General features: G+C 41.7%; 1 protein-coding gene across 1 annotated transcript in view; it reads right to left on the reverse strand.

The window, feature by feature from the left end:
- Nucleotides 1-26,349, reverse strand: part of LOC109298924 (transmembrane protein 263-like) — a 363,651-nt gene that overhangs the window by 323,528 nt on the left and 13,774 nt on the right. Inside the window, exon 2 of the mRNA XM_019519337.1 lies at nt 12,999-13,089. Coding sequence (XP_019374882.1) covers nt 12,999-13,089 — 91 coding nt within the window. The remainder of the gene's footprint in view (nt 1-12,998; nt 13,090-26,349) is intronic.

Genomic DNA, 26,349 nt, shown 5'->3' on the forward strand with positions numbered 1-26,349 from the left:
AAGAAAAAAAAAAATTTTTTTTTGGTGTTTTGGGGGGGGGGGGTGCTTGTGTGTGGGGAGGTGGGGGCTAGCCATGTACTCAGTCCTGGGAGCCAGGCAAGAGTAGAGGAAAGGAGGTGGTGTGCAGGGGACATGTGCAGCAGAGCTCACCCAGGCAGTGTGGTCCAGGTGTGGTCCGCACCTCCCCACCCCCCTGCCCCCCAATCCAGGATGAGACTGCCCCATGGCACTCTGCACAGGGCTGAGCCCTATCCACTCCAGCCCGCCAACCCCAGCCCCAGAAGGGGTACTCATGGTGAGGTTGCAGCTGCCTGGGTACTGCTTGGTTCCCACCTCCACTAGTTCCTTCTGCCACTACTGCACCACTACAGGCAGTAGGTAGCACGTATAAGTGAAGGTGGCTGTGGGGACACATGCCAGGTACCACACACCCAGTCAGACAAGAGAAGTGGGGGGAACTGGAGCCAGGTGGCCCCTGCCCAGCATGTGGGGGTCCAGCTCCAACTCCAGCTCCCAGCTGCCTTCCATCCACTCTGCCCACCCAGCACAATGAGCAGCCACTATAGGTAGCCAAGCGGGTGGAAAGAAGCCAGAAGCTGGAGCTGGTTCCCTGTGTGTTGAGGCAAGCGCCACGCAGCTGCAGCTTCCTCCCCACACTTGGCTGGATGTGCGGTGCCCAGCATATGTCCACACAGCCGCCATCACTTCCCTGCGCTACCTGCTGCCCAGAGTGGTGCAGCAGATGCAGGAGAAGGAGCAGCTGCTGGAGGTGGGGGGAGCCAAGTAGTTCCCAAGGCAGCTGCAGCCACATCATAAGCAGCCCCACCAGGAAACTGTGCACACTGGGGTTGAGTACAGAGCCATTAGCAGGCACTGGTAGGTCTGCAGTGTAGGCTGCCCTGGGCAAGAGCAAGTGGGACTTGGCCCCACACGGAGTGCCACAGGGGCAGCTGTGAGCCAGATCCAATCAGTTGGTGGGTCCGATCTGGCCTGCAGGCCATATTCTGCACAGCCCTTCATTACAAGAAAATATAACAAACAAAGGAGTTTTAATCCTAGCATCCAAGCTAAATTCTAAATCAAGCAATAACATTCTCCTTCTAAGATCAGAGTAGGCACAATCTGTTCAGGAGTGTCACTGCCATGCATCTGTTTAACAGATGCATTCAGATAGGTGCTCTTGTTGCATCTGAAATGGCGGATAGAGTGAGCTTGTTAAACAGTATGTAAAGCACCTTAAAAATCAACATATTACATTTGTAATTTTGCCTCCCAAAAATCTTCACATGTAGGTAACCAACATATATTTAGTTCTGCAATTTTAGACACTCAAATAAAAGTAGCTTGATTTTGAAGATGTGAGTAAGCACCAACAGTTTGTTTTGAAGTGTTAGCAGCAGGTATTTAGCTAGCTTAGAGCAAAGGTCAGGAAGCTACGTCCCCCCAGGCTGGATCCAATCTGCAAAGGTCTGACCCAGGCCATAAGAATCAGGTGGCACATAGCTGTGCTAACTGCCCATCCTCTCTACATCCCTCTCTGCTCCTCTCTCATGCCTGCACTTACCCTTGCCGCAGAAGGGACAGGTATCTGTGGCAAAATGCAGGCTCTTGAGCTCTCCAGGGTTTGCAGTCTGGTTGAGGGACAAAAAGGTTGGCAACCCCTATCTTAGACGATAAATTTATGCAGCTTCCCCAGCATCAATGTCACCCACTCCAGAGCACACTCTACCTACCCACATGTGTAAAACCTAAACACACAGTGGTGAAGCCTGTCCAAGGGCTTCCCCCCAAACACATTCTTGAGATCGCCATCTCTGGAAGGCTCAAGAGCAGCTGGGTGATGGGGGATTGTGAAGGAAAAGGTAAGATGCTCTATAGTGACTTCACAGTTACACTTCTCTCGTGGCTCTCCTATTTTATAAATTCTTCTGTTCTCTTACTGCAAACCATGCTTAGCCTGTCAGTACAGGCAGCATATAAAACGCATAAATAAATAAGTTTCCATGTCTGGCATGTGTAAATGGTAACAGCTGCCCCAAGCAGTGCTAGGAATGCAATGCAGACATGCCATAAGATATCCTGTATGCTGCTCCTGCTAACTATAGTGGAAACAGAGTGCTTAGTACTTGTAAGAAAAAGTCACTTCTACTTTCCTGCTGAAAAATGAGTTTAGTTGCCTAGCTTCAGCCACAAAAGTTTAAGATTGTGCATACAAGTACGCATTAGAGATGAAGATGTGGGACAACTTAAGCTGTTTTGTAGTAAAGGGAATTCATTCCATCAAAGAAATAAGCAGTCTCTAGGTTAAGTATTGTAAAAAAAGTGGCTCATATCTATGCATATGTACATGTGGGTATATGTGCACATGCCTGTGCCCAAGTCTCCCAGACCTACTTCTCTTAGAAGCAGCTATCTTGGATTAAAGAGAAAACATACAAGTGAGGCAACAAGCCATTACTGAACTTTCCATAAGCGATCTATGACCTAAAATCCTGTCCCCTACCAGAGGACTGAGTCAGCACTATGGATCACTTAACTTGGCTTGAAATTATGAAATTGGTTCACAAGACTGTGATAGCCCCCAGAGTTCTGCCCACCAAAAAAAAAAAAAAGTAAAAAGAAAAGGCCTCTTTCCCCTGGCAAGCCAAGTCTAAAAACAGAGCCAAGCCACCTTCACATGGTGTCTATGTTGTAAACACAGCTCAGTGGAATAGGTCAAGGACACGAAAAAAAACAATGTGCCCTTGCGACTCAAACATCCTCCCGAAGCCAGTATACATTACTACCCTAGAAAGCCAGCAGAGGAAGAGGTGAAAGACTCCAGCCAACTGCCAGCCTAAACAATCCATTACTCTTCAAGAGATTTCTGCTGACATCAAGAACTGACCAAGCTTCCAGCACCTAATTCTCACAATAAATTTAGCCAAGGATCTCAAGGACAGGAAGCAGAAGAGCAAATTCTTTTGGTTTTAATGGGAGAGGTCCCTCATTCTTCTGTGTAAGAGTGTATGGACACAGCACCAAAATTAAAAAATCTATGAAACGAAACCCTAAACTCCCAAATACATCATCTAACTAAGGGTTGGAGTGATGTTGTAGTCATGATGGTCCAGGAAACATACGGGGGCAAGGCTTTTTGTGATATCTTTTACTGAACCAAACATGTAGTTGGGAGAGATGCTGGATGAATCTTTCAGGCACAAAGTGCCTTTCTCTTCCAAATATGCAACAGCTACACAGCAGGGCCTCAGAAAAACTGAGAAACCATCTTCTTCACCTAACCTACTCCAAAAAGAGATCAACTTAAGGAAATACTAACCTAAGAGAATACAAAGAAGGGTACTTTGTGACCAAAAGCTTGTCCACAATCACTCCCAATTATATGGTTGGTCCACCACTAAGAGATTAAAAAAATTCCTTTGTCTCTGATCTGTCAGCAAGTTCTACAGCGATTAAAAAAAGGTGTTCACCTGAGTGGTGCTATTGTGGACCACAATGATCATATTTTAAGTCCTTAAATTTTGTTCTATAATGTGCGAAAAGGGCATGCATCCTCATCACACCCCACAGCACCTGGTGTAAGAACATAATGCAAGAGCAGCAAGATTTTACAGAAAGTACTATTTAGAGGATACATAGACAAAAGGTGGGTATCTTAATACTGGCCAAGTTGCTTTTACTGCCTGCTCTAGGTGATCTTAAAAATCTAAGACCAAAACAGACAGTCAAGTGAAAGAGTGTTGCAGCTGAAAAGTTGAATTTCAATAAAGGAAACCAGCTCCGCCTTCAAATCTTCTGATGCAGAATTAACTGAAAGCAATTGTGTGTGTCAGCTTCACAATTTGATCTGATTACCTGCTATATTACTTTGATTTAGCATGTCAATTGATTAAATGATAGGGGCTTTGATCACTAAAATTATCCATCTCAGTTATGACCTTAATTCAATTATTGTATTGTTGCTTTTTATTTAGTGAGATTACGGTAGTTTAGACTAAATGATTAAATTTGTTTGCTTATTTTTGTAATGAAAACCAGAAATAGCTAACAGAACTGTTTCCTTTTTCATATTTGCCACTAGGCCAGTTCTAAAAAGCCAATGGAAGTTAAGCCTAAATACTCAGGAACTATTGGTGCTATTGCTAAATTAATGGCATTGGGAGGAACAAAACTAATGTGTAGGTTACACGCTACATCATATGCACAGTATTCATAAATAATACTGATTGTAAACTATGATCTGTCACTTTAACTGTATAATAAAATATGGCCTCTTTACCATTAAAAAAAGTGACTCTATAAAAGACTAATTTCTAGAACCATTTAAGACACATTCGCTAATAAACTAGATGATACATTTTTTAAGAGGCTCCCAGAACCCTTTCAGCTTGAGATTCCTGTAGATTCAGATGATGTACACTGCCAATAATCAGTATACAAAAACAGAGTATGAAAATACTCTCAATCAACTTGTACACAAACACCTTAGGGAAAACTAGATAGTTAGGGCCTTGTCACATAAACCTAACGTAATGACAAGGTCCCTGATAAGAGGTTTCCCATATTTAAGTTACGCAAACAAATCACATTTGGAAACGGCCAGGCATTCAGAGACTATTTATGCTGCCATTGGAAACATGTGCTATGCTCATTTAGCAACAGAATGATTTGCAGGGCCTGGGATAAGCTTGAGAAAGAAATGCTGAGCTGCCAGAGTAACATCTCATTATATCATGGGAGAGTGTAAACAGGAAAGTAAGAACGGCACACAGAGAGAAAGCAAAATAAAAATTTCAAATAGGGTACTTGCTGTTTCCGTAAGAGTTGCTGAACTGAAGGTTCAAACTGACACTGGGAAGTATATGATAGCAATAACATGTGTGTGGGGGGTGCTATTCTAAGAATTTAATAGTACAGCAACCTGAAATTAAAAGCACTGGAGCTCCCTAAGGAGTAAGGTAAAATAAACCATTACAGAAGGAGAAGTGGCCTTTGGGGAATGCAAGTCAAGGTTACACTCAGCTTTTGCTGGCACAGAGGGGGAGGTAGGGAGGTGAAAGTGGATGAACATAGGTTGGACTGATGTTAAAATGTATTGCAAGATGAACAAAAGATGTGAAGACAGACCTTGTATGAAGGGTGGAGCAGTTCTCTTCAGTTACACAGGAATTATATTTGGGCCAACACCAGAAAAAGGTTTAACAGAATTTGGGCCACGAGAGAGAGAGAGAGAGAGATAAAAGAGAGACCATGCTCTTAAGCTCCAGGGCACTTAGAGCAGAAGATCTAGAACTGTTGGGGTTTTTTTAAACAGATGAGAAGATGTTAAAAAGGTACACAGACTCCCAGATCCAGACAGTCAAAAGGCTGAAGCAGCAAAAATAGAAATGACCAAAGTTGTAATTTTGTTTTGAAATTTCTCAAGTCAAATTTTAGAGAATTCAAAATGATTGATGGATTAAGTGTATCAGGAAAACTTTTACCATTAAATATACTCAATCACAACTTACCAAGATGGATTTATTTCTAGATTCTTAGACAGAAGCTATTTAGTCATAAGACACCCCCGTCCCTACACAAATAAGAATTATCATTCTTATTTTGGAGGTAGGGAAAACAAAGATTCAGAGAGAACAAGAGCACATGTGAGAGAGAGAGAGAGAGAAGAACAGACCTGAACAAGGACACGCGGAGCATCTCTGTAGAGAACAAGGCAGCACTATGCTAAGAGACACTGACTCCCAGCACCCACTCCATACACATTAGCTTCTGAACAGTAAGTAACAGGCCACATATATGTAGCACTGCATGTGCTTCAAGAAGTGACAGAGCTTACTGGCACATGCACAGCATTAACAAAGCTATGCTTCTTCCAGTCTGGGAAGGCACCAGCATCTCAGCTAGACATGCCCACAGTAAATGATAGAAGTAGGAGCACAGTACACACCTCCTATTTCACAGTCCTTAGCCACAAGAACATGAAGCTACATGAGTGTAAAGACAGAATTACTGTCCATTGGTCAAAAGCATGGACATGTTACATACTCATAAAGCACAGAAGCTATAGTTATCAACTGAGTTCAAAATATACTGTGCAAAAGAATTTTAGTACAGGTTTAGTGTGCTGGTTTTAGTTGGACAGCTCCAAGGAAAGTGCAATTTTTGAAGAGGGACAGCACAGGAAAGCATACAAAAGATGTAGTTTTGCTCAACTGACTTGCTAGAACTCCCAAAAAATATTACTCTCATGGTAGACAAAGCAAGTGCAGTGTGTCAGTCCAGTCAGTCAGAAGTCTGATTTCTGGAAATTCAGTCAATTTGGGGGTAACCTGGGTCATGCTAAAAAGAGTCATAATAAAAAAGGATGACAATACACAGGTAACAGTTATGAAACTATACTATAGTTCTTGCTGGTGAAAGTTGATCATTTGACCTATTAAGGAAAGTTCTCCCCCACAAACAGTTTTTAGGTGGGAGACCAGTCAGGCAGGCTTCAACATCCTTGACTGGCTATAATTTTACAGCATTTTTTTTTTAAATTAGAAAATGCCAATTCATGCAGACCATAACTCTTAACAGAAACATACCACTTTCAACAAAGTTTTCATTGGGAAGGATCTCCCAGGTACAGGAATTTATTTATTTTTTTTATATATATATTTTTTTTAAAAGAGAGAGATCCCAGAAGAGCTATCAGCCTGAAGGGCAGAGAAATGATGTGCAGGAGAACAACAGAGCAAGGACTTTAACTTGGATCTCCCATATAACCAATGGTGTCCTACCCATCAGGACATGCTAAGACTTGCTTGTTTCACTCACATTTTTCACAAAATACAAACTTCAAAAAGCGTACTTCATCCCTATGAGGAGCAGAAAAGAAAGAGAAAAAAAATAAAATTGTGCAAAACAGTCTCCAACTTGAATTTGCCCAATACCAAAATGAAAAGGACAGAAGCCTTTGATTAGTTGCAGAGGCTTGGAATAGGGACTGGCTTCAGCCCTACGCTACATGCACAGTAGTCCCTGAATTGAAATGCCAGAAGCAAACAGCCAGAACCAAACATAATTTATGCATACAGCCATTATATTTAGACCCAGAATTGAGACTGAGCATGTGGTTTGTCCCTCTAGAACAGTGTAAAATACAGGTGCGGGCACATCTGGCTCACACAGCTATTTCCTCCAAGCTGCAGAGCTCTCAGAAGTCCCAGAGCAAGCAGGGGGTAGGACCTCCCACAAAGGTTAAGGTTACTGGGCTTTGTTGAAATTGACCGTCAGCAACAGGGTGGTGAGCAACAGCTGTGCTGCCACTGCTTGCCCTGCCACTGGGTCCAGATGTGGGCTTCAAGGAGTACCAGGGTCCAGATCCAGCCCAGGGCACAGGGCAAGTTTGATACCCCTGCACTAAACGAACAGATATTGTAGGTAATAAAAATGGTGTCCACCATTCCTGGCAAAATATGCCTTACCCTATCAAAGCCTATGCACAGATTCACACACGTCTAAGAACAGAAACCTGAGAGTAATGCCAATACCAACTAAGAATTCAGTTGCTAAAATGTCTTGTTATGATCTACCAGGAAAACAAAAGACTGGGCCTGCTGCAAGGGATCAGAAAAAATCGTGATGTTTAGATAAAACTTGGCTACCACAGATGTTGCAAAGATATGCTATTTTCATTTTATTAACTCCAATCAAGCCACTAGCTGTTAAATATGCACCTACAGAGTAGAGGATAAGACCAAGTGAGCCTACTATAAGCTGTTTTCAACCTATTTATATCCTGCTGCAATAAAGATTATTTTATAATATTACAGCATTATTCGCCTGAAGGAACCCATGCATACTTTGTACCAAATACCTCTCAGATACCAAATGCCTCTAAAATTCTCTGATGAATATCAGTGTTGATGTACACAGAGAAATAGTCAAACCATATTGTTGGGGACCAGCATCAAACCCAATATTACTAGTATATCACATCAGCAGGGTAAAAACTCCCACTGCTTTGTTAATCAACACATTCTTATGCCAAATGCCTCAATTTTTAAAAACTGTGTATAGTTGAGATGACCTTCTTCTTTTTAAAAGATCTTATTAAAAAAAAACCTTCCCAAATTGAACTGCATGAAGCTTAATAATGCTGGCCTGGTGTCTGTTATGCAAGGACCATAGATAGTTCCAACACACAGCTCATACTCTTTATTAAACTAGTTGTAGGGGATGGCTTAGAAAACTATAATGTTTGCTGCTTTAAAATCCAAAAAGAACGACTGGATTACATAACCACAAAGGAAGGTTCTTCTTAAGGCTGTGAACCAACAGTGCAGCTTTTTAGCCAGACACTTCCCAACACCACTAAAGTTAAAATATACTAATTCTAATGTATCAGTGTTACTTCCCTCCTTCAGTAGTTCAGTTTATACCACAGCACATTGCCCAGTGGGGGTGAAGCCCATCTAGCGAGCAAAGAACAGCTGAGGTTTTGCTTCGTCAAACTAACAGTCTTAAGCTGACTTGTCCCTCCAGAGTTCCCGGGATGCTCTTCTCTGCTAGGTGACACTCCTCCAAGTGTGCTGGATACCCTAATGGAATGTTTAATACCTAATCAGAGCAAGAGGTACTCCACAGAGTGCAAGATGACATTAATTTTTCTCCACCCCTTCCATTTGCTTTTTATTAAATAGGACATTAATGAGATCAAACATTAAGGAGATATTTAGTAAGTGATGACGAAGAGAAAAGTCAATTAGTCAAAAGGTAAAGGCCATTTCAAAGACTGTTACTAACCTGTAAGGCTGAGAATATTAAAAGCCATCCATGTCATATTGAAGTAGTTTATAAGAAAGGAATTAGCAGGACTACATGCATTTATATCACCTGTATCTGGGTGAGTAAGAGACACAAAAAGCTCCAGCCTAGATTTCAAACCATGACAGCCTATTATAGATTATTCTGTGTAGCTAGCCTTTTAGAAAAGAGGACTGCTCATATTTTTCAGCAATTGCTGGATTCTTAGTTATATAGCACCCTCATGTGTCCACAAAAGAGCTTCTCAATATAGACACATTTGCAGGTTTAATTTTGTAGGCATAATGAACCTTGCTATCCTTCTACAGATCCAACTTTTCCCATCCAGCCCTTAGCTTTGTTCAATAAGAATTCATAGCATTCTCTACCTGAAAAAAAACAAAGGACACTGCATATCAATGCCATTAGTAATAGCATAATCCTACATCACAGACTAAGATATACACAGTCAGTCGCTTCCCACAGATTCAGACTGTATAAAACAGCAAAATTCAAAACTGAAATTTGCATTTTTTAAACAAGTAAAATACTAGCAGCAGCTATAAGACAATCGTGTCAGAACATGCAGGCACACACACACACACCCCCCATGCCAATTCCTAATGCATTCACTTGTTTCACTGGGATTCCCAGATCAATTCTTCCTAGCATTTTGAAGAACATTCCTGTAAAGTTATCATGATGCCAGAGGACCAGGTGTCAGAAAGTAAAGCATTGCTAGAGTGCATACTGTCCTCATATAAGCTTATTCTGATAAGTATATCAAATGAAGCCAATTGTAAGTTTTTACTTACACATAAGGCAATCAAAAGTAATACTACACACACATTAGTGTGTGTGTAAGCACACACGTGTGCATGTAATATTATTTTTGATTGCCTTATGAGCAAGTAAAAACTTACAATTAGCTTTATAAACAAGAAAACAGTCTGTAAATTAGACCATGCACTTTAGTGTCTCTTGTGACTGGGAAGAGGAGAGTAAAGCCAAATGAGTAAAAGTCCTGAATTTGCTATGGAGCGTGTTACAATTATTCAGTGCATATGCACAGAGTAAAGTGTCTATAAACATTGTTGGGGGGTGGGGGGAGCTGTCATGGCCACAGTCACAGTCACTCCGGGCGGCAGGAGCGGGGCACAGCATCCAGGGAACCCCCCCAGCGCAAGTCATAGCCCAGGGCAGGCTAAATTGCACAATGAGGCTGTGCACCACTGATGAGCTGTTGCACTAGTGTACAGTACCTGCTTGATGCCTGTGAGCGTTATAACAAAACTTCCCCAGGCGCTAAGTGGAATCAGGTATGAATTTAAAATGCGCATTATAGCGAAATAGTGCCAAGCTAAACAGTGTTAAGCAGGGGTTGCTTATATATAATATATAAATATTATACACATGCATGCACTCTATATATTCAGTATTTTACGAAGTCACATCATAATGACTAATAATATATGGCTTTTCCATTTCTGATCCCTCTAGAATGAGAGTAAATACACTCTACACTAAGTCACTATGATGCAACTTGGTGAAATACTAAATTGAGCCAGAAAAGACGACTCTAGAGAACTCATGATCCCTTGTGCTCTCATTACATAGCAGTGAGTAGACATTGCCTCCACTTCGTAGATCCCAGGGAACAAGAGTGCTGCAGTTACAACAACATGATTTACTGTATTTTTTTACAAAGATTTTGATTTAACTTGAAAAATGTTATCAAGGGGAACACCTGATAAGAAAAGAGAAACAGGAAAAAGATGGTGCTTAATTGTATCTTCTATTAAAAGAACTTCAGAGATCTATTCTTATTGTATGCTCGTTGTAATGGCTCATGTCTGAACTGCTCCTACCATCTCCCAGAATCTCTGTAATAATTCTTGTTGGTGTGCATTGCTATGACTATAACTCATGAACTGAAAGACCTCTGTTGCTTAACTCTACCAACACACAATAATACCACTGTAACTCCACAATAATTTGATGTTGTTATTCTAGACCATTTTTTCTGCCATTTCTTTGCTGTCAAGGAGAGTGTACCAGAAGTTAGAGAGGGTTCTATCCATCTCATTTTGCTATACCTTGTCATGCTGTATCATTTTAAGGTAGGCAGATATCCCAGAATTTAATTCACCTGACACACCTGTTTCACTGGTTCTTTGCTTCAGTGCTGTAGTCACATGCTGGATTCTCTCGAATCTCCCCTCATCCCCCAGCATATTTATTTCCTAGCATCATCAATACCAGAAAAAGCTGGGGAAAATGTGCTAATCTCAGATTGTACAGTCCCATACTCAAAAGGAAATACAGCTGCCAGCATTACAACATTTTCCATTACCCTTCAACCTGACAGTGACAAATATAGAAGGTGTTTCTTGGAAGCCAAACCTTAGCCAAATATTTAACCATACTACATTCAGCTACATTTATTCTAAGCCTTATATTAATTGATTCAGAAAGCTGAAATCACTGAATAAAGGTCAGGTACAGTGAAAGCTACTAAAGCATTGCCTGTAAGTTATTTTGATATAAAAGCACGATACCCTATGTTTCACCATTTCAAGATAACTCAGTCTTTAAACGTACTGGTTTATGGCAGCAGTTGAGATTCTTATCCCAAGAACATGTGGCAAATCTTGAGGTGACTTAGCATTAAGTTACAGAAAAGAAGTTATCAGAATTACCTTACTTGGAATCAATATAATGCCCCAAAGATGAAGGCCCTGTAACCCATCTATTAACCTATTAGTAACTCTAAGGCTTCAGTCACATACAATATTCAAAGCAAAGAGACTTAAACAAAAGCAAGCACCTGCGTACCTTTGGTGCTGACCATTCAGGTATTACATTCATAGTAAGGATTCTCACATTCATTTTTGTCATCACGTTGGATAACAACCTCACACCTGTCAGCACATCAGTATCTCCCTCAGTTTTCCAGGAAGTAATACTGGGTCCAGAGGTGACCAACCCGAGATGATTTTCAATTAAAAATACTTTGATCTTCATCCTACGCATAGAATAATAATTCACAGGTCTTCCACCTGTTCCTAGTAGGCTGGAGGTCTAAGATAGGAAGGACCCAGAGATGTGTACGCTGCACCTACCTCCATAATACACTCCACTGGTAGAAAAGCAGTGAAGTTTATAAAAACAGCAAAATAAGTAGTCAGAATGCATTAGGAAATTACAGAAAAAATGAAGAACAAGGTGATGAAGATTCTCACATAGCACTGTATCTACGCAGCACTTATTCCCTTTCAGACAGTGACTGTCACTGAAGAGATTGTGTCAAAGACAGACACTTATCTATTAAAGAAAAGTAAAAGTGTGCATTTCCCCCAATATCTGACAAGAGAAAGACCCCTTTTTAATAGCTTGCTGTTAATAAAACCTCAGCAGTCTCTTGAATTGTTTAAGACTTCCAGAGCAATTATGAATAACTATATTTTAAAAGTCAATGAGTTAGAGGGAAGAGGCTCATAATCAATCATGCAGACTGCAATGTTAGCGGCTTCAATTCAACAGGACACCGCACCTACTTTGCTCTGTGCAGCATCAGAAACGTTCAAGCAGCGAGAAGAGATTTGTTCTTTGTTTAATCCAGGCTAAATAATTAGAAAGTAGGTTTTTAATTAAAATTGGCATTTGAGTTGCTTACTGACTGGGAGACTTGCTGCCAACTTCCGAAAGCGAAGATGGAAAGAAGAAAAAAATTTACTCATCAAATCTAGGGTTGCCAGTCTCTGCTGGACATAGTTAAGGTAATGCAGCACAGCAGAGCAGGGTAAGGAGAGAAAGCAGGTGACGTATTAGGGCAGACTTTCCCTTATGATTGTACTAAATCACAAAGACGACAGGATAGAAACTGTCTTTCTATCTTGTTTCGTTTCTGGGTCAACAAACAGGATACAGAGAACCATTTTAAATCACAAATCTTAAAGATCATTCATCAGTGTCTGCCCAAGGAAGAGTGCATGATAAACGACGTGTGTTAAAAGAAAGTTGAGGTACTAGCTAGAATTCATACTTAAGAGGCTGGTCTCTGCTATTAGCATTATCAAGGCTTCTTGATTCTCACCGCTCCAACCAGAAACGGAAAGGCAGGTTTCTGCATCAGGAAAACTTTCCTTCTTGGCCAGAGCATTCTCTCAGAGGGCTATGAGAGTTTATATTAGCTGCTCCTACTGTACCTTCAGGAGGCTCTTCCCGCAAATGAGGGGGCATTTCTTCATTGGTAGTGTCACTTTCATCTTCTACCATCTCTGTTTCTAAGTTGGGTCCCTGTAAAGAAAAAATGCAAAGAAGATTTAACTACAGAAGGAGGCAGATTAATTTGGTGAGGGTGCAAAGAAAGGTCAAAACACTAACTGAAAAGACTAAAGTTGCAACTTACAGCAGAAAGGCATAAGGAGTCCAACTAATTGATCTTACCAAAGAAGTGGTCAAAGGGTTACTTAATCATATTCATACCATATGAATATGGTAGAACCTGTGTAGGGAGTAAATAAGAGGACTCCTCAACCAAGAACACAAAAAGGTATAACAAATCCAATGGCTGAAGACTACAGTTAAACAAATAAAGACAAAAACAGACCTAAATTTTAACAAGGAGGGTGTGACAGCTGGAGCAAGTTACTAATCACCTCAGTATATTTTCCATAGAAAAAAATTTAATCACAATTAGGTATTTTCCTTAAGAATCTCTTCTAAATTCAAAATGGGAAGTACTTCTGGGAATTCCTATGGCTTGTTAGGATAGACTGAATTACCACAGTGGCCCTCTTGGCTTTATCAATGAAAAGAACAGTTCAAGTGACATGAAAGTACTGCCAGGGCAAGTATTAAAAAGCTAGTTGATACGTCAATATTCTAGTACTCACCACTAGCTATACACTTACAACAGATTCTTAAGCAGAACAGCTGCTTACCAGATTCTGTTCCATACCACTTGTTTCAAAATGTGCAAAGGGACTTTTTGACCTCTGTTCATCGTCTTACATCTGCTTACCTTAGCCTAATCTGACATTTAAAATGGTAAATGACTGATACTAAATAGCGTCTCCATAATAAGTTGTCATTTACCCTTTCAATTCTCAAAACAATAAAATCACTTTCTGATTCATGATTTCTTCTCACATACCTAAGCCTATTTTTTATTTGTGCTTCTGAAGCTGAAAGGACTGGACCAGACCGGACCCAAACCATAACCTTTTAAGTTGTGGGCAAGTGAACAAAAATTGTTTTTCCCTTTTCAGGAAAAATATTATTATACCAGTTCTTTTTTTTTGGAATGCTATTAGAGCAAAACAAATGAAATCTGGAGCTTAGCATAGGCAAAGGTCTTATTACAAAATAGGACTTTTGCTTATTCTAATAACAATAGGAATAGGTTTTACCATTTGAAAATGGTGCGTTGAACACAGCCTCTGTACACCTCCAGCTACAGATTTTGATCATAGATGTGGGGCTAGCAGACATAGCTTTTCATGCCCAATAAGCCTGCAAGGCACGTAAATGTTGAACAACAATGAATTCTTTAAATTGTAAAATTAAATACAAAAAAAGTGCTAATGAAATACAGCACAAGCATTAAGTTTGCTGTATTAACTTTTGGTGTTTCTAGATGTGCCTTTAAGGTTGACTTGACATTGTTGCCCATCATGCGTTTTTCCCCACATATAAGGAACAGCAAACTGATAGACAGTATGATTCTTGATCTTGTGGAAATCGCTTATGCTTTCAACTATTATCCTACCTGCTACTTCAAACAGACAGAGACAAAGAGACAACTGTATAGTACTGCATCATAAAGGATCTCATAGTAAAACCAGCAGCGTGTGCAACTCTGTCAAGTTAATAACATAGTTGTAACCTTGACTTCTGACTTTCATGACAATGTACAATTTTTTACTTACATTATTGCTTCAACATTGAATTAATCTCTCCTTACATTTATGGCAATTAGTAACAGCACTTTATATCTTCAAGTCAAAGTTCCACACAAACATTAAATAATCATTCTTCACAGTAACCAGAATTTATCCCAGATTACAGAAAAATCAAAGTGAGCCATGTAAGTAACCTGTCTCCAAACCCAGTAGTGCCTGGCTACTAGTCCAGTGAACTGACCATCCTTGTGTTCATCACAAAGATCTGGGTTGAACTGTTAGCAAGCAGATTCCTGATTTGGAGAGCTAGTTGAGTTAGTTTAACTACAACAGGTAGCTAAAAATCTATTCAACCCCACCACTCTCATTGCTAATTATCTTCCTCCACCCATCACATTAAAAGGTAAGGAATGGGCTTCCAGGGGACGTGGTGCTCTCCCCTACCTTGGGGGCCTTTAAGAGAAGGCTGGATAGGCATCTAGCTGGGGTCTTCTGACTCCAGCACTCTTTCCTGCCTAGGCAGGGGGTCAGGCTCGATGATCTGTTGAGGTCTCTTCTGACCCTACCATCTATGAATCTATGAAGGGAATGAACGGATCAGAGTGCATGTGCCCATCTCTAGAGCTTCAGATTAAATAGAATATATCTGAAGCTCTACACACAAGCCCAGTTAACAAGAAAAAAACAACAACCTTGCAAGACTAATATTTATATCAAAACCCTGTCAAAGGGCACAACTAAAGTGTTCTCCCATCCTACACCTCAACTTTTCTTCTGCCAGGAAAGCCTACGACAAAAGATGAATGTTTAAAACATGCCTTCAAGATCAACAGTTTTCACCAGCCCTTAATGCCTCAGCTGCTCTATTCCAACAGTGGTGCCCACTCTCAATACCCTGGTCATCTTCATTCACAACCATTTCCATCCCCAGGTCAGTAAGCCACCTCCCTCATCATTCCAACACCCTCCAAAATGCAGTAGCAGCTATAAAATTTTTAAGAAGGTGGTTCACTTAATCTTTCCAGTCTGATGTATATCTTAGAGGGAAAGGAAAGCCTATATTTGCATGTATAACACTAATTTTCAAATATAGCCATGAAATATATACCCATGAGTGCCATAAATAATACATTTTCTTCACTGTCTAGGTTTATTTCCCCAATGGGTTTAAACCCCTGTGAATTGAAGATATTCCTATGAAAATAACTTCAGCACTGGTGGGAAGAAATAATGGCACTTGCATATTTTAATTTGTCAGTTATGTAGTCGAGTCTCTCTGGGACATCAGCTGATCTGCACATATTTGACTTTGTTTGGAAAACCTAAGGAATAATCCTGTACCAGCTATTTGGTACCTGGTGACTGATATTGACTTGCAGAGATGTGGGCCCATATGCTCACTCTCGGGAGCACCTTTTCTCTCTCAGCCCAGCATGTTGCAAATCCACCTTTGTGAAATTAATAGCATAATATAAGAAAAACAGAAGGGATAGATCCAGACATGTAGGCAAGTGTGCTTTGTAGTGCTACAAACCTCTTTGCAACACCACAAATCACACACATTGCACTTTAAACTGTGCACGGCACTGCTGACTTGTAGAGCTGGGCCAAAACATGCTACTGGGATTTCCCAGTAACAAAAAACCCAAAAACAAACAAGCCAAAAAAACCCTCAAAGGCAGCGCAAAGCATGCCAAAGTGCTGTGCCCCAGGACAAATACAGAGATGGGGGAGTAGGCAGCTGGGCTGCCTGCTCCTCTGTCTCCATGGGCTGTGGTGCCCCTGCACTGAGGCACCTTGCATCCCAGCCAGCTGTTCTCTGGCTGGCTGGGGCACAGTGTGCTTCAAGATGGGAGCTCCACATTCCTCAGTGCAGGGGCTCTTCAGCAGAGTACCCACACAGAGGCATGCAGAGACACAGAAGCAGCAAGCCCTGGGCTGCCTGCTCCTCCGTCTGGAGGCACACAGCGTCCAAGCCAGCTGGGGAGCAGCTGGCTAGGGCACAGTGTGCCTCAGCACAGTGGCTGTGCAACCCACAGAGCTGCTTGCTCCCCCATCTCCACATGCTGCTCCCCAGCTGGCTGGGGCACAGCGCTACCTGCTGACTAGTCTCACACAGAGGCACTCTTGCCCCAGCCAGCACCCCCTGTAGCACATGGAGCAGTGGAACAATGTGTCCAGCTGCAAAGCATACCGGCACAGGCCTCCACTGCAGCATAAAGTAGTGGCACAAAAATGTGCTACTACTATCTGTACTGCTGCATATACATACTCCTGCCTATGTGGACGCAGTTAAGGGGTTCTTTGTGGCTACATAAGGAGCTTCTTAGATGCCTCAGAAATCAAATGGGGGGACCCCCAAAACACAAGCAAACATTAGTTCCACAGTAAAGCTTCATCCTGTATTAGGGCACAGTACATTAATTAACTCCACTGTAGGACAGTGCTGTCCAGGACAAGCATTATCCCACAGCAGAGTAATTACATGCACTGAAACGCATGCACAGACAGCCAGCAGGGTTCATTGGGGTGTGAGCATGCTACAGTGGTTAGTCCACTGTTCTGGCAGTGTTACACCTAGAGGCTTGATTATCCTAACTCCTTGTCTGTTTTCTGCCTAACAAGGCCTCCTGCAACAACCACAACTCCAAGTTCTTCCACTCTTTCCCTTCTGACAGTTAGGGAAAATGTCACCTATTCCTCTTCAGTATTGTCTAACTGGAAGTAATAACTTTACAAAACCATGAGCCAATTGATTAGGACACCAATGTTACTTGCAGCCACTGATTCCCATCACAGATTCTCATAGTATCATATTCATGCAATACTGTCCACAATAGGACCACAAATCAGATTTGGTGCATCTGTCTCTCAAATTCTGCAAATCCCTGGTTTCTCTGTCCTCAGCTTTTGTTACAGGTATACCAGTTATCTAATTTGGGCAAAGCTATTTTACCTCTCTCAGACAGGGCTCTTCCGAGCAGCTGTTTTATATTTGCAGTGTTCAGACTTGAAGACATAAGGTTTTACTTGTTATGCTAAATGGAAAAGGGAGAAGTTCTCTGCTAATGTTAATGTCCGCATGCATAGCAGAAGGAGGTGCAAATATCATGCACAGAACTAAAAGGGACCAAATGAGTGGCTAAGTCCAGTGCTCTGCTATTACAGCCTATCATATTTTATGAAAATCCTAACCAAGCACCATCGGCAGGTACCTGTAGGTAACGTTCACTTTTAATTGTGAACCATTGTACCGGAGATCAGATTTCTGACCAACCACATTCCAGTTTCCTTTTTGTTAGTCAGTTCCAATAGAGAAGTTTACTCTTCCAAACTGAAAGCTGGCAAAAACTGATTCTACGGCAGATCAGTCTGTTCAAGGGAACTTTCAATTAGTTATGGGAAGCAAACCTCTTTCCCACAGTAGCAAGAGTTACTTGCAACGTTTTGCATGGTCCACATTACAGATGTTCCATTTTAGGGATTGCAAATATGCCCCTTCTGCACTTAATTAACACTACATTAAACAATCATTTCTATGGAAACATAAAAAATGCATACAGCATAGCTCCAAGACAGTAATGAGAAGGATCCTTGGTATTTGGTCTTCTGAGTTATTTTAGTGAGCTGGAAAACAAACAAAGAAAATTCTGAAGAAAAACAGCAAAATATTATATGGAGTTATCCATCCCCTCTCCCACAACCACCCTGAAATCTCTTTAGAAATTGCCACAGGAGCCTGCTGTCCTATATTCTGACTACGCTGTACGTATATTGCCTTTGCAGGGCAGCTTTAGTTTCAGCATTTGACTCTCTGAACACAAAAGCATCTGTGAGCTGGTCACTTAGCAGGGATGCATCCTGCTCCCAGATCTCAGCTGACCCACTTACATATTTATGGATGTAGAGTCTGTCAGCTCTCACAAAAGAAACAGAACAAAACAAAAAACAATTATGAACTGGAGCATGAACACATTCTACCAGGTCTGGTGACTATACTACATGTTTCACCCTGAGCTATGACACCTCTGAGTACTTCCTGCACAAATCCTGAGTGTTAAATTTGTCACTTAAAATGTGTGTTCAGACAATCATACAGACTTTATTGCAAAACTGCAAGAAAAAAGACACAAGCCTTCTCAGCAACGAATGAATTATTATAGGTACTAATTTTTTTACCTTGGTGTTAAGACAGCACAAGAGCAACACCTGCAGCTATGGCTACTCAACCTTCTTTCAGAAGTGTGAGCAAGATAGGGAAGGAATTTAATGTTACCAAAACGGAGCACATTTAAGGCATTCCATTTGCAAATCTCCCTAAGCCTATAATATGGCTGTCCTCCTCCAGTGGGATTAACACAAATACTTCTAACACTCACCCTTCTCACTACTGTTCCTACTGATTCTACTATTGGATCTCCAGAAGATGGTCAGAAACAAAGCAAAAAACACAAAAACAGCAGCAGCAGCATCCATGCAGATGACCTTCCCTGTTCCATATACCCATCTCCTATAATAAATGTTTATTATTACCCCTGGAGTAAATTACTTAAGAAACAGAATTGTGAGGATTCTAGACCATTAAATCAGACATCTGTTGTAGTCTACCTGCCAAAACTGGAAAGTGGCTAGGACAGAGATTGTTCTAATTCTAAAAATCTCTCTCAGAATTAAATTTTCCTGAAGTTTCAAGTGGACATGATACTTATTTCATGACATATCATCACCTTTCCCTGCTCCCTAGTAAAAAGAGCATATTATGTGCATCAGACACATGTATAATTCACTTGCCTAACTAACAAAACCAGGCCCATCTTTTTCCTAATGATTGCTTGTATTTTAAGCAAATATTTGTTACCTGTATCTTGTTTAAACGTATAGCATCTTCCAGCAGCAGCTCCATAGTCTACTTTGTAATGCAACTGTGCTCTGGTTAACTGCATAAGCCAGCAGTGCTCTACCTTCTGGTCCCGTGAGCCAAATGAATGGTGCGGAGCCAACCCCAGCACACCTAAATCAGGCCCCACAAGGTTGCCTCAGACCCACAGGCTCTCCACAGGTCCAGAAATTTGGCAGCTGGAGAGAAGCAATTAAACACTGCCACCACTCCCCACCACCAAATTTTTAGACCTGAGCAGAGCCCTGCAGGCCAGATTACACAACTCGTGGTCCACATCTGGCCTGTAGGCCAGGGTGAGCATCCGTGGCATAATCAGTTCCAAAATGGTAAAGGACATTTCAGCTTCAGATGATTCATTGTCCTGGAACTGACTAGCTCCCACCGTTTTCAAGGCTTTTAGACTAGCTCTGCTAACCAGCTCCCAGTTAAAGTCAGCCAGAATGTGTGGCAGGGTGGCACCTTCCCAGTTAAGAGACATATAAGCTTTTGTAGGCAACAACCTACAGCTCATGCCTCTCTGACCCAGGTATTCTCTACAGTTGGGCAAGGTGGCACCTTTTAGTCATCACACAGACTGCCTTGGAAAAGCCTTAAAAGGATGGGAACAAGTCAGTTTAGAAGCAGTTAACATCATAGCACTGACACCACTGTGTATTTAACAAACATTGCTTATATTCTTTGAGTAAGTACATAGACCAGTGATTCTCAAATCAAGATGCCATAGCACCCTACAGTGGCCTGAGATCCTTTTAAGCGTGCTACAGGGTACCACACAATGCTAAAACTGTTAAGTGTGGAAACATGATTGACAAGGTAAACCCAGAGATTTCATACAGGAATCCATGGTGTTAAAAACACTGACTTGTGCTCTTCCCAAGTTCTCTGCAACAGAAGAATTGCTCTATTTTTCCGAATTCAAAACAAATGAAAGCTAAGCGCTGGCATTTTCTGAGGGATGTCTTGAATCTAAAAGGGTTGAGAAAAACTAGCAGAGTGTTTTCTTCAGGCTTGAGGCTCTCTCTTGCATATGGAGTCAGATATCAACTTCCAAATCTATGAGCCACTGTCTGGTATTATCGCTCAATGTGCAGATTCCATCTGCCTCGTCTGGGCATTTGTAAAGATTGCAGCTTTTGATTATGTGCTGTGCTCTTTGTTGGACACCACATTCACACATGGGGCTGTTCAAAATGTTCATTTTGTAAAGTGGTGTTTTAAAGTGTCCATATCCAGACCTCAGTCTGTTCAGTTTGACCCATGCTGCTCTGTCAAGGTCATGCCTGATGGGGGAGTTCTGTAGTGTTGGTAGAAAACACCATAGGAATAAGTCAGATCTTTCCCAGCAGTCAGCCCACTCCATCGGTGCTCACACGTTTGGCTCAGCATCCCCAATCTCTTCCAAGATCTTGTGGGCTTCACGTATAAACAGTTCATGACTTAAGCCTCTCAAGCCAATATCTATTCAGGCCTTCAGTTAGCAGTTCAAGGAGCAGGTGATTTTCATCATCTCTTGCCTCTACTGACAGTAATGATGTCAGGGTCTGTCTTCTTATATTACTTGGTCTAATGCCCGAAAGTATAGGAAGTACATCCATGTGTAAGCTGTGCAGCCAGTTAAAGTGTCAGCACATTGTTAAGCACAGTGTTGAGGTTTTCAGTGTAACAACTTCTGGACCATACAGGAGTACAATATTCTGCTGGGGCATATATCATTGCGAGTGTGGTGGTTCTAAGCACTTTGAAGTTGGCACCCCATATCGTGCTAGCTAAACATCTTAAGGCAGCTTAAAATTGAATACAATGTACCTATTAACTCTTCTGCTCCCATACATTTATTCCGTTCTCTTAAGCACACCTTCACACATGATGTATTTCATGTACCTCTTACTGTTTACCAGGAACCCAGCACTTTTAAGCCCTCTTCTTCCAATTGAAAAACAGATGCTCTATCAAGACACTTTGGCTCCTTGTCTGGTTGCCCTGCCTGAGCCAAATTTATTGCTTGTGTTGTAAACTGGCACAGTACCAAATGATGTAAAACAGTGGCACTCAACCTGCTGGCCCAATGGGTCAAGTGAGTAGTGCAGAGCCTGGCCAGGGTCTGCAATGTACCTCACACACCAGGACTGCACCACACCCGGATCCAGACCATATCACCCTCACCTGGCCCCACATGACAGGACTGGGGCCCTGGGACCCTGTGCTGCCTGAGCCCAGCCCTCCATGCTGGGATTGGAGCCCCAAGACCCCATGCCACCTCCATGTGTCAGGATCAGGGGCCCAGGAACCCACAATACCTCTGCTGGGCTCTGAATGCCAGTATTGGGCCCCACATGCTTCCACCTGGCCCTATATGCTGATATCGAGGCCCCAAGGGCCTGTACTGCCTCTGCCCAGCACCATACTTGGGGACAGAACTCTGGGGGCCCCATGCCACCTCTGCCCAGCTTTGCACACAGGATCAGTGCCACACTGCCCTACGCACCAAATCTAGCACACGGGCACACCCTGCAGGCTCCACACAGACCCATGAGGAGCCTTGCAGGTCAGATGACAAAGCCCCAGGAACCGTATCTGACCCTTAGGCCAGTGGCTGAGAACACTGATGTTAACAGGGGAAATCTATTTACATAACAGATTTCAGTCTTCCATATATACAATTTTCAGCTCATAAGCTTGGTACAAGACACTTTCTGCAGTAAGTCATGTTGTGCACCACCTACTGTACTTCAGTCAGTTAGAAGGGAAAGGAATGGATTTGACCTTAAACAGAATCATTTTCACATTGTGTTTGATAAGTGCCCTGGATTGAATAAAAACCAACATTCATATTTGTTTAGAGACCTAGTATAGTGGATGTATATGTCCTTTGTTTTGAGCACCACACACAACTGTGTAAACTGGATACCTGCATTTTTCAGGTGCTTGGAGGGTACAAGGCCTCCTGATCTTACTTAAGCTATGCAGTTCAATGATGCAACCAAATCTCTCTTCATGCATTATTCCTTAGATATCACATGTAGCTCTCAAACATTTGAGATGAGCCTCTGCTATCAAGAGGCACTGAGTAGCCATGGAGGGGGTAGCCTGTTAAGATTGAAGGTTCTAGCTCACTCAATTTTCAGCTTACATTGCATTTAAGTCTATTGAAGATTTTCTAAATTTGATGAAAATGTTTACTTGAACAAGCCTACTCTGCGTATTTTCACCTCAGGGGTTTCCAAAACCAGATGGATTTCCTGTAGAAAAGAGTGAAAATTGATCTATAACCAAAAATAGGGGTTTTGCATTCAAAGTTTTAGAAGAGTCTCTTGATGGAAGTTTAGTATTTAAATTTGCAACAAATGCTTTTGTACCAAGCTTTAGCCCAACAGGAAACTGAAGTGCAGAATTATAGCTCCCCCTTGGCCCAAAATAGAGGGGCATGACAAAACTGCTAACAGTGACGAGCTAAAATTCTAAATTTAATGTTTGTGGGATGCTTTCAAGTGTGAAATACCACAAAAATGCTCAAAACAAAAGACAAACATCACGTGTTATAATTTAACTAAACCTAATGTTAGATACTGTACTAATGGGGACCACATCATCATAGGATGGGAATACATTAGCAGAGAACACAGGTCATCAAGTAGTATAGTAATATGAATAAAGGTACCTTGTACTATGAGTAGTTCAGCTTAAAGGACCAAATCCAAAAGCACCTAAGCACCTGGGTACATACAGTAGTACATCCAGGTGGACCTGGACAGGTTAGAAGAGTGGACAGAAAAGAATAGGATACAGTTCAACAAAGACAAGTGCAAAGTGCTGCATCTAGGGAGAAGAAATCACCAACACACCTACAGGCAGGGGACAACCTTCTCAGCAGCACAACAGCAGAAAAGAATCTTGGAGTCATAGCTAACTCCAAGATGAATATAAGCTGTCAACATGACCAAGTAATCAGGAAAGCTAACCACACTACCATGCATTAGCAGGTGCATCACAAGTAGGTCCAGGGAGGTGATACTTCCCCTCTATACAGCATTGGTCAGGCTGCAGTTGGAGTTGGCACCCAGAACAGGATGCAATTACTTCAAGAGGGATGTGGATAACCTTGACAGGGGCTTGTATGGTAAGGGGCTTATAGGTAAGGCCCTACGAGGAAAGACTGAGGGACCTGGATCTCGTCAGCCTCCACAAGAGAAGGCTGAGAGGAGATCTTGTGACTGTTTACATATTCATCAGGGGGAGCAGCAAGAAATAGCAGATGCTCTGTTTACCTGGGCACCCCTTACAATAACCAGGAACAACAGCCACAAACTAACAGAGAGCAGATTTAGGTTGGAAATCAGAAAGAACTTCTTTACGGTAAGGGTTGCCAGAATCTGGAACAGGCTTCCAAGGGAGGTGGTGCTCTCCCCTACTTTGGGGGTCTTTAAGAGGAGACTGGACAAGTAGTTGGCTGGGGCCACATGACCCCAGTGCCCAGGGCAGGGGGTCGGACTCGATGATCTACTGAAGTCCCTTCTGACCCCAACAACTACGAAACTATGAAATTACAGTGGAAACAATCTAAAAAAACCTGCCTAACCACCTTAAGTGCTTGAGAAAGTCTATAAATGCTTAAATTTTCACCAGTAAAATGACTTTGGAAATGACAGTTCTATTACTGTATGTACCCAGGGAGTGCCATCATCTTGGCTGAGCTGGGCATCATATGCATGACGCACTGAGACTATTTGAGATTCACTGGCTAGGTGTTCCCACGCCAAGTTCCTGGAAGGATCTTTTAAGATGGTATGCTACCCCCACCTAGAGCCCTTGAGTCAAGCACAAAACAGCAGATATGATGACTTGCATTCAAAAGCATACGAGGAAACAAGAGAGAACTGCTGGCGCTTGCTGTCAAAGGACGACTCATCAATTACTCAGCAATTGCACATACACCTTAGACATAAAAATATACATTTTGATTGGAAAGAAATGTGGATCAGGACACAGTGATTAAACAAGTTATGCCAACAAGTTTAAATTATACTTCAGTTACTATCACAGGAAGTTAAATGCTCTGGGAACATGGAGACACCCGAGTTTAATATCACATTCAGCATATAGTGCCCAAATGGTTCCAAACTCCTTACAAGTACAGCCCAGCCACGTGACAGTATACAAGCTATATTGATACCTCTTAGTAGATCAAATATGAGTGAACTTATATTTAGGCCAAAAATATAATCTGTAAGACCCTGAAGAATAAACAGCGTTAAAAAGCAGCTGGTGTTTAAAGAAGGGATCTTAAGGTGATATCTTTTATTGGATCAACTGCATAGTTGTGATAGTTAGACAAGCTTTCAAATGCAAGACATTCTTCATCAACTATGCACTTGGTCCAATAAAGATATCATCCTAAGAAATTCTTGCCTCCCACATAATTCCTGAATGATCTTGGCTACATCACTCTAGCACTACTGTATCTTCTGTTATAATACAACCCTCCCCTTCTGGAAAATTCAAAATCACAGGTAGTTAACAAACAGGAGCTGAACAACAGAGAAGTAATTGAAAAGAAAAGATCTGAAAAATGGCAGTCCTTAATAAAATCCCACAGTATGAAAGGTTGGGGCAGGGGAAGACAAGCTGATACATATTCAGAAGAAGCATTTGAAAACAGATCTTCAGTCTGAGGAAGCAAGATGAAAATCTGCAATGCCAAAAAAGAACTCTGGTTACAACTGAAAGGAAACTGGCCATGAGTTAGTAGTACAGTTGGCATTGAAGCACAATAGGAGTTGACTTCAAAGCCTAATCTATTTGGGGCCTAAAAATTTATGACCCTCCCCAGAAGCCTATACACTTCAACACCTAAATACTTCTGAAAAACTTGTCCTCTGAGCCTCAGCTCCCCATTTCTAAATTTAGCATTCCCCTATTTTGAAGACAAAAGGAGGATAACCACAATAATGTAAAATGCCCAGATACTGTACTAATGGAGACAAAAAAAAGACCCAAGACAAACAGAAATTACTTTCTCAAGACATTTGATTTTGATTTTCCATGTGTGCAAATTCCTTTACCATTCAAAAAGTCACTTTATTTTAAAAGTTCACGTTTGCAGGCCTACAATACTCATTACTGTTTGTTAGTTATGAATAAATGAATTTAGATACAATTAAACTTTCATATTGCACATGTGCAATGCTTCATTTTCCTGATAAAAGCAATAAGCAGCATTCTAGAGAGATGCAGGTGGTGAAAGAAACTAAGCTGAATTGCTTCACTGAATAGTCACTCATTTAAAGACACAAGTCTTTGCTCAAATATCTGCCACCACATCAGTATAATCCAGACAATTCTAGGAATTTGGGATGAAATCCTTGCTTTCAAGTCAAATAGTGTAATTCCCATCAAGTTCAGTGGAGCCACAACTTTACCCTAGCATCTCAGTCTGGCTGAGGGTTATAGCTACTGCGGCTAAGTACAGACATTCAAAAGCCCAGGCCTGAATAGATTCAATCTTTGCAGGTTATTCTAACCTGCGTAGATTGAACCGACAAGCAAGTGAATAGACATTCCCTTTTGATTCTGGAGATGCAGTCACATGCCTGCAGTGGTTTAGGCTAGGAGCCAGGGGGTGCTGGAGCAAGCCCTCCCTTCACTTCCTCAGCGGCCAGAAGGCTGGAGAGAAGCTGACTGGGGGGGGGGGGGGGGGGGGGGGTGCACATAAGGCCCCCGAGTTGTTTGATTGGAATTACTGTAACACCCACCCCT

This window comes from Gavialis gangeticus, unplaced genomic scaffold (genome assembly GCF_001723915.1).
Source record: "Gavialis gangeticus isolate Ggan-Ray unplaced genomic scaffold, GavGan_comp1, whole genome shotgun sequence".
NCBI lineage: Eukaryota > Metazoa > Chordata > Crocodylia > Gavialidae > Gavialis > Gavialis gangeticus.